Source organism: Equus przewalskii, chromosome 3 (genome assembly GCF_037783145.1).
Source record: "Equus przewalskii isolate Varuska chromosome 3, EquPr2, whole genome shotgun sequence".
NCBI lineage: Eukaryota > Metazoa > Chordata > Mammalia > Perissodactyla > Equidae > Equus > Equus przewalskii.
Window position 1 is genome coordinate 49,470,081 of NC_091833.1, and position 9,988 is coordinate 49,480,068.

General features: G+C 36.0%; 1 protein-coding gene across 5 annotated transcripts in view; it reads left to right on the plus strand.

The window, feature by feature from the left end:
• The window catches only part of PPM1K (protein phosphatase, Mg2+/Mn2+ dependent 1K), a 23,252-nt gene extending 13,996 nt beyond the window's left edge, over positions 1 to 9,256 (plus strand). For all 5 annotated transcript variants that reach the window (XM_070614331.1, XM_070614334.1, XM_070614332.1 and 2 more), the window contains 4 exons: positions 1,895 to 2,060; positions 2,219 to 2,363; positions 3,580 to 3,714; positions 5,947 to 9,256. In XM_070614331.1, coding sequence (XP_070470432.1) covers positions 1,895 to 2,060; positions 2,219 to 2,363; positions 3,580 to 3,714; positions 5,947 to 6,078 — 578 coding nt within the window. In that variant the 3' untranslated portion in view covers positions 6,079 to 9,256. The remainder of the gene's footprint in view (positions 1 to 1,894; positions 2,061 to 2,218; positions 2,364 to 3,579; positions 3,715 to 5,946) is intronic.
• The last annotated feature ends 732 nt before the right edge of the window (positions 9,257 to 9,988 follow it).

Consider the following 9,988-nt stretch of genomic DNA (forward strand, 5'->3'; position numbering starts at 1 on the left):
TTCAATTCCTAAGCGGCAGGACCGTGGATTATAATCCTAAATAGCTAAACTTAAAATTTTCATTTATGAAATTTTAACTTTTCTGATGTAGCCAATTAAAAACCACTTTAAAAAAAAGCTGCTGCAGACAGTTTCAACAAAGGAGAGGATACTGAACTCTCAGGACATGGAGCAGTGAGTAAACACCTGGGTTCTTTTGCCTCGCTCTTCCAAGTGTTTGAAACTATTACAGTGGTTAACATGGAAAGATTCCATTGTATAGTGTTCGGGGAAACTCAAGAGTTAACGTTTTTAATATAAACATCACCGATACTTATGCTAAAACATTTATGTTATACAGTGACAAATATATTTTAGCATTGCCAAGTTTTATTCCTTTGGCATAACAGTTCCAAAATCACAAGATAAATGGGAAGATAGTGCAACTATAAATGCTGTTTCTCAATAAAGTCAATTCAGCATGGACATAAAAGATTAAGGAGGGTTTATTCACGTTTTTCCATTTTACTTTTCTGATTAAAGCAGGCATTTTAGTATACTTATCGGAAAATATATTTATATATATATCTTTCCAAAATGCATTACTGATGAAGTTTTTTAAATTGTCTTTTTGAAAAAAAAATTTAGAAAGATTGAGCCTCAATCGCTCAAATCAATACCACTTCATTTTTCCTAAATCTATTTTTGAAGTCAAAATCATCTTTGGATGATGACCTGAATATTTTATTTATATGTTTTAAAGAATTAACGATGTTACTGAAGATAATACCTGCTTTAAATGTTATTTTTTTCAATTTCTTCCAATTTCCTTTACTTTTTAGCCCATAATTTCACAGTATTCTCACTTTTGGCAAGGCTCGATGCACCTTAAAATTTTTAACAAGTGGTAAAGAAATGAGGGCAGACACTGTTAGAATAAAGCAAAGGAAGATGCAAAAATGCAGTTTGGATTGGATGGAAGAAACAGTGGTGACTTCAAGCCAAGTGACATTTAATTTTGTTATTGGTCAGAGAATATTAATATTCTTGGAATGCTCTGGGCCCAGGGCATGACCACAGCAGTGGCACTTGGCAGTACTGTCCTTCATATGGGTACAGATTGATTGTATTAGCTCCCTCTGGAGCTTGGAGTGTTAACTACACCAAGCTTATGGGAAACTAGGGTGAATTTTATTCCCCGCCCCCAGATTTTCTCCTAATATAACGATGGCTGAAACTTTGTTTCATGTCTGGGGAGGACAAAGGTAAACAGAAAAGACTGTGAGCTTTTAATGTTTTAGGATGTTTTGGTGAACATTTGTCAAATTAAAACAAGTGTAGAAGGAAAGAATATAAAATATGGCACTTGAAGAGCAAATGGTATACCCTTGGCATATATATCTTGCTTAGCCTTTTAACTGATAATATTTTCACAGCAAAGAAGTAAGAAATGGAGGAGAAAACTTTCTGAGTCCACAGTTTATAGAAAAGTCAGCTAGTCTGAATGGGCTCAGTAGACCTAAGTCATTCTGCCATATTCGCGAATCTAATTAAACTGTAATACTTTTAACCCTGACACCTGATATGCCCACAGAGGTGTTGTTGTGATTATTATAAGCTCAAGTCAGCTCCACTTGATATAAATAGAGGCCGTTTGGAGACAGTGATGCATTATTTACCAATAGGAGAGTAACTTTTTCTGTTTGCATGGAGCCTTGTTATGAATTAAATACCTCTTTCCCTGCATGCTCTTACTTATGTAGTTCATTTGCATTTTATTTGCATAGCTCTAGTTAAATTAGAATAATACATTTCAGCATTAGTTTAACATGCTTGTGTTTTATTTTGTAGTAAAAATTCCATATCCAATCATTTGACCGTCACTGACTTGTACTCTTTTTCATAATGTTTGCAGCCACGCTACTGACCTCTGGGACTACTGCCACAGTAGCCCTATTGCGAGATGGTATTGAACTGGTTGTAGCCAGTGTTGGGGATAGCCGGGCTATTTTGTGTAGAAAAGGAAAACCCATGAAGCTGACCACTGACCATACTCCAGAAAGAAAAGACGAAAAAGAAAGGTACCACCTCCACTGACCGAACATTCTATGAGGATGATGTTTATATAGTTCAAGATAGAAATGAAACCTTGCATTTTAATCTGATTTCATGGTTAGGTTTCAGCGTACCTTGGCTTTCTGGGTATCGCCTCATAGTCTTTTAACTTTTTCTTGACCAGGATCAAGAAATGCGGTGGTTTTATAGCTTGGAATAGCGTGGGACAGCCTCATGTGAATGGCAGACTTGCGATGACAAGGAGTCTTGGAGATTTGGATCTTAAAACCAGTGGTGTGATAGCAGAACCTGAAACAAAGAGGATTAATGTAAGAAAAGACTCGCAAACACCTGATGCACATGCAAGGAGTGAATGCAAGATTGTCTCCAGCCACAAGCCTCCTCGGAAGCCTTAAATGAAGCCAAAGTGGCTTTTAAAAGGGAGTAATTTATGGAAGGATAGATAAACTTTTCAGACAAATTAAGATACTACTTTCCAGGCCAAATGTATGATGAAGTACTTGGGTTTTGTTTTGGAATTCTCTTGGTAGAATGGCTCTACTGCCTGTCCTCAGCTGTACCTGTCCACCCAGCTTCACCTCTGCTTGGAAACTGACCCTGACTTCCCTTTTCCACCAAGCTCAGTAATCGCCCCACCTCTGTGCATGTGACATCCTTTGCATGCTGCTAACCAGTGCCCCCATTACCCTACACTTCCCCCAACACACATCTAGTCGTGAGCCAACACTTACCCCTCTGCAATCCTGGCCTACTGTGGTACCTACACAGTAGAGTGTAGGCTCCCGATAAGGGCAGCAAACGGTTGTTAATTGACTGAATGATTTCATGTCTTATAGATATCCCACTTATATTCATTTTATCTAACAAATACTTATATTGGGTTTACTATGTGCCAGTCTGTTCAAAATAGCTACTACTGGGGCTGGCCCCGTGGCCTAGTGGTTAAGTTCGCGCGCTCCGCTGCAGGTGGCCCAGTGTTTCGTCGGTTCGAATCCTGGGCGCGGACATGGCACTGCTCATCAAACCACGCTGAAGCGGCATCCCACATGCCACAACTAGAAGGACCCACAACTAAGAATATACAACTATGTACCAGGGGGCTTTGGGGAGAAAAAGGAAAAAAATAAAATCTTTAAAAAAAAAAAAGCTACTACTACCCCATTTTACAGAGAAAACAAATCTAGAGCATATAGAGTTCGACTTACCTGTGTTTGCCCAGCTGAAAAAAAGAGGCTGATTTCAAACCCAGAAACCTTGCTCTCAACCATTACATCGTGCCGCCTCTCGCATCCAGCTATCTGGCTTCTTCCTTGTGGTGTTACTAAGTAAATATTAGGTTTGTCGTCTATGGTTGATGCTAAATGTTGCTACTTTTGCCCTAAATACGGGCCTTCCATTTTCCCCGTTTCCCTACAAGCTTTTAAACACAGAACCACTCAACAAACAGATAAAATCTTTGAATTATGAAGATTATTCCAAGGCCCAGTGTGGGTTGTAATCCTATGCATTTGATTCTGATTGCAGCTACATCATGCTGATGACAGCTTCCTGGTCCTCACTACAGATGGAATTAACTTCATGGTGAATAGTCAAGAGATTTGTGACTTTGTCAATCAGTGCCATGATCCCAACGAAGCAGCCCATGCAGTGACTGAACAGGTGACACAGCACAGCTTCTGCTAGAAAAGTCTCAAGGGGGGAGGAGAGAAGGACAAACACACGTGCAGGTCTTGGTGCAGCCTGGAGGGGCCACACAGGCTGGAGATTACTTTGAATCTTGCGTTTTAGCTTGAGTGTTACAATGAATTTTACACTTGACTCCATAATAGTTCTAATTTAAGAAATTTTTACAATTCTCCCAAGGAGTTAAGTAACATTAGTATGCCAAGGAAATGTGCTGTGTTTACTTTTTGTCTTTTGCGCACATCTTGAAATGATAGTAACAGCAATAGTAAATTATTATAATATCTGATACTAAAATCACTTACTGTACCAGACACTCTTCTGTTCATATACATTTAACACATGCAGTCATCACCATTACCCTCTGAGGTTGGAGCTGGTATTATCCCTTTTTCATAGATGAGGAAAACTGAGGCACAGAGGCTGAGAAGTTCAGTAACTTATTCAAGATCACAAAACTATTAAGTTGCAGAATAGTTGTTGGTTGAGCTTCAAACCGACAGCCAAGTTCCCACATCTAACCACTTGACATTAATTTTGACTGCTCCGAGTAATTATCCAGTATAGGAACACTGTAGCATAGTCAACTTCTGGTTTTAAAAAAGTGCACGTGTGAAAAAAGCAAACAGAATACAGAAAGGTGTATGGATTGGTTGTGCATCATTACGTTAGTCAGAGCTAAAATTTGGAAGCTGGATAATACCAGTAGAGAAAATGTAAAATTTCCATGTTTTGTTTAATCCTCTGTTTGGATAGATAGCTCATTTAAGTCATAGCCGTCACTGATCATTAGTGGCACACTTTAATTCAATAGCTATTTTTGCATTTCCCAATTTTTACATTTTCAATCGGGGAGCCAAATTTGGCCCAAACTTTTAAGTGCTAATACTTTAAAAGCATTATTTGCTTGAAAATAAATGGGTAAGCATGGATTATTCACTTGGTCACTCTGTGTGCTAATGAGATTAAGGAAATTGGCCCAATTCCATGGATGATCACTTTCCTAATTTCAATTACCTGTCTTGAGATACATGTATTCTAATTCACAAGGGTAATGATATTTGTAATGACTGCATAGTATTCCACTATATTTGTTACCATAGTTCTTTTAACACTTCCCCTAACCAGCAAACTTAGTTTATGTTCACTTTTCTGTATTAGGGGGAGCACTGTAATAAACATTCTTGTATCTATATGTGCCTATTGATTTGCTTCAGATTATTTTCTTAGGTTAAATTCTTAGAGGTGAAATTGCTAGGTAAAAGAATACATAATATTCTAAAGCTTTTAATAAGTTTTCCAAATTCCCCACCAGAAATACTATTCTGATTTATGCTTTTCACCAGCATGTTTTATAGTTTGTATTTCTTCTTCGTGTCTAGTTTGTTTTTCCCATTTTCTTATAGGCGTGTTTGTCTTTCTCATGGTTAGTGTAAGAACTTCCTATATATCAAGTATATGAGTACTTTGTCTGATATTGCAAATATATATATATGTTTTGGTCTTCCAATTTATTTGTAAAACTTTTTTATTTTTTGAAGCTTTTCACATCAGATATTTTTATCAACCCTTTCTTTCACAGTTTTAGCCTCAGGCTGTGAACTCTTTTGAAATCTATTTGCTGTTAAATGTAGTCCCAAGCACTTCTTACAATGCTGACAGTATCATTTGCTGTTTGAATTAGTTCCTAAAACTGATTTACAGTTCTCCTACTGTAGAGATTTTAGTTTATGCCACTTTTCCATTTTGCAGGGAACATCATAAACTTTCTTGTAGTTATATCTTTATACACATCCATTTCCTTAGGTTATTATTTCTTTAGGCTAAATTCCTAGAAGTAGAATGGCTAGGTAAGACTAACATTTCCCGAATCCTTAGTTGTATTAGTCCTCATGCCGAATGCTTTCCATGTATTTTCTTCTTCAGGAGCTGCATATCTTGTATCTCAGTCCACTGGTGTTTCTATGGCCAAAACTGCTACAGTGGAATATGGTTAATATGGTTGTTTTGGGTCATCCATTATCCTATGTGCGATCTGATAAACTCTGGGATCTAATAAACATGGTGAAAGAATCACAAACCACTGTGAAATAATTGAGTTCGTAATTGTGTGTTGAACCAGTTTGGCCTTCCAGAGGAGGGATGATTTGTCTTTGTACAGACTCTGATTTCCAGTGTTTTTCTCTTCTTTCCTGCCAAACCTTGCAGGCAATACAGTATGGTACCGAAGATAACAGTACTGCAGTGGTAGTGCCTTTTGGCGCTTGGGGAAAATACAAGAACTCCGAAATCAACTTCTCGTTCAGCAGAAGCTTTGCCTCCAGTGGACGCTGGGCCTGATTGCTTGCTGGGACTCTTGAGTTTCTCTGTGCCACAGTTTTCTCCGGAGTATGTCAAGGAACTGATTAGATTGAAAAGTAGCTGTACCAGAGTGACCCTGTGACTCACTGGGTCAGTAGCAAGTCAGTGTAACTTCATAATCATTAACATAGAAGTTTTTCACAAATCCCTGTCGGTGTTCAACTGTATATTCTCAGTATAAATATCTGTATAATTCAGCTATTGTAAGTCTCTAAGTTGAGTGAGCAAATGAAAAGTGGTTTTGATACACTTGCTGAATGTTAAATTTCTAATTTTTAAAACTCTTAGGCAGCTTTGAGTTTCTTTTGATCATTTTTGTTCTTTATTCATTTGAACAGGTTCTTTAAGTTCTTCAAAACTAGTCAGTATTATGACAGCTACTCAATGTGTTATCTACAAGTGTTTGTTTTTAACTGTACCAAGGAACAAGTGTGAAAACTGAGTTCTCTGTTATTATATTTTGTATTCTGGACCATTATTGGTAAATGTAACAATGAAAAAGAAATTAATTCAGATACTATGACACTGCTAAATTGTATACATATTTATAAATAGTGCACTTGTGCACTTGTATATTTCAACTGTCATCAGTTCTCCCCTCGCCCCCTATTCATTCCTATTTTTCTACAGCTAAGAATGCTCTATAGATATTCCTTCAATCAGAGAAGACTACACAGGCTAGGAGTCCTTTGGTCAAAGCTATACAAAGTTAAATACTGACGGTATCAAGTATTTTGTTTAAAGTTTCCATTTGTCATCTCTAACTCTGTTTTGTGTTTTATATGTAGTATGTTTTATAAACTTACTACATATAAAACTTTATTCACTTTTTGTATAGAGTTAGCAAGTTGGATAATTTGTCCGTAAAAATAATACCACGCTGACTGACACTACTACAGACATAGCTCGAGGTGTGCTTATTTCTAAGACTCATTAGAAAGAATAAATCTAAAACGAACATTAAAAAATTCTGTATTTCAGCTTGCTATGTAATTTAGGAGTATAAAACTATACGTCCTTACAGCTGCATGTTTTCTGTTAAAATGTGAATCTCTAAATATGTTTGGAGTTATATCTGCAGTTTATTTCTGCAGACAAGGTAAATTTGTTATATGTGTGGGTGTATGTACATATGTATATTTTGGAGTAATAGAAAATTAAAGGGAACAATCCTGTGTAGCTCCTTCACCAGTTAGCTTTAAATTATTGATATGTTTATCCCTAAGGACTCTTGACAAGCTGACACAGGTTTTATAATGGAGAACCAATGGTTATTAGTAAATGAAGAAAGAGATAAAAATGGCTGTAGGAGATATTTTATGGTGGGTAAAATGTGGAAAACCCAGGAAGAGAACCAGCGTGTTGAAGCTACACTACTATATGGTAATTTGCATGTAAAATAATAGGATGTGAGAAAAATACTGAGCGTTAAGAATGGCATGGAGATTTGTTGTAGAAACAAAAGAAAAAGAAACCAAAAAGATAAAGTTGGTGTAGTATATACCTTCAACTCTCAATTTTCAGGGTTGACTTTTTTTTCATTAAGTTTTATTTAAAGGCTTATTAGAAGGAAGCGGGCCTAATATAAATATGCATATCTTCTCACCTCTTTGAGAATGGAAGAAAAATAAATCTTGAGTTTTCCTGCCTATATCAATCAGGAGTTAGTTGTCCTTTGAAAAAGTGGTAAAGAAATATTTCAATTTTTTTTTTTTGAGTAAGTTTGGTGAGAGAAAGAGAAACATTACAGGAAAGAGTATCGTCTCCTATTTGTTGTCTGAGAAGTGAGGAACCAAAGGTAGACTAAGAAAGCTAGAAAACTTCCTTACTCTTTCTGAGTCAAGTCTTGGAACATAAATATGGAAGCTACGTTTAGGAGTATGGAGAATTTCCCAACTGACAAGCAAACCAAAACTCTAAAGCACAAGATGACATTTTAAAGATGTAGGTTCATTTTTGTTTGAATTCTTCACATTACCATTCCTCTCTTTTAGTTTAAAAAGTAGCAGTGGGAGTGATGTTGTCAAGTTCAAAGGTCTAAGAGTCCTTGATGCATGAGGTGGATTGCCAGGTTTGACAGAGGAATTTGTAGGACTTGTTGGTATTGGTCTGGGGCAGACTTTGCTCTGCCTCACATGAAAAGCTTTTAAAACGTGAAACCAGTCAACTTTGACTGAAGCATAAAAACATACTGGTGTTTATTTTTCAAGCCACAATGTTGAAGTATAACTTGTAGATTATTATAATCATAAAAGATAAGCATACCTGTATTAGGCTTCTATATTACTGGGAATTATGCAAATAGTAGTGAAAAAAAGGACTGTCCTAAATACGGTTTTTTGTTATAACTGAATTTGCCATGTGGCTAATACCATGTGGTATGATGTAAATTATATTAATGTAATTAAACTAAATCAATTACATTCATATTTGCCTTTATTTATACATAGTTATATAAATCGCCTTTCTAAAATGTGTTGCCAAACTTTATTTGCCAATTTACTTGGCAAAATATTCTTAAAATCATTGTGACTTTTCGCAAGTTTTTAAGTACCTTATATATTCAAATGTAAATACAGTCCTGCTTTCCATCAACCCTTTATTTGTTAGGTCTTTATGTTTCTTAAGTGCTTCAAAGTCTTATGCACTTTTTCTGAAAAACAAAAATTGTTTTGGAGGGATCAGTTCTGAATTTCTGTACTCTGATAGGAATTTTTCTCAACTTCCAACATTAAAAAAAATTACTTACTTTGAACAATTATTAGCACTCAATATACAGATAAATCATTTTTTCAAAGTGGAATTGATTTTTTTTTTTAGAATCTTGGCAGAGAATGAGTGGGCCTATGCTAACTCTTCAATATCAGACAGGACATTTAGTTTCTTTTGTAAGGTTGGACAAGGATTTAATTTCACAGTAATATGACAAGAAATTGCTTCAAGGCGGGATGATGGGAAAGGATTGTTAATGTGGAGAGTCAAACAACTAAACACAAATATGTATTTGTATTTTCCTTTAGCACCTCAATTGTTCACATACCTATGTCTGTGGAAATTGACATAAAATTTTGGTTGGCTTACATTTTATTGTATTTATTAAATTCACTTATCTGGATGACTTAAGCAGAAATAAAAAGTCATGTCTTTATAAGCCAAATTGTGATGACCTGTCTGTTGCTTTTGGCATCTGGAACGAGACCGTTGACTCTGGCAGCTCCCCTTGGTTGTTAGATGATTGAAATGGTCCATTGATGGTCATATTGAGTGTTCCGGGCTGTGAAATTAGGGAGTTCTTCCACCTGCAAGAATGACTCATCTGCCACTGGAGTCCAGTACAGAATTTAGTGGCTCAGGGGTCTCAGATTAATTTAATTTCTGCCTAAGTGCTCTTGTGTACATTGTTAAAATAATTTACCAAAGTACTACTCGGGTGTATGGTACTTACTATAGTGAATTGATGGAATTGCTCCTTTGACCATTGTTTTAAATGTGTGTATTAGAGTAACGGTGAGCAGACTGAAATCACATCTTAGTATTCAAATCACCATTTTAATAAAGTACATGCATTAAAAATTTTTTAAAAATCCAACCATGTTTATTTGGCATCTAGACCTTCCAATATTTAATATGTGACCCTGTGAACACTGATATAAAAGATGCAACGAATGGTTGGAAATTTCTTTTATTCAAATAATTTTGATTCGATCTAAACAAAACTTGTCTCTTTCATTTCCTTCTTCCAGAATATTTGTTGGTACATCAGAGGAAAATGATCATGATGATTTCTACAATATTTTGCCTGTGGTATATTTTACTGCAGTATCTCCATATATCAAAAATTAGAAACAAATGTTTAGCAGTGATGCTGCAGAACTCAGCATTATGCATT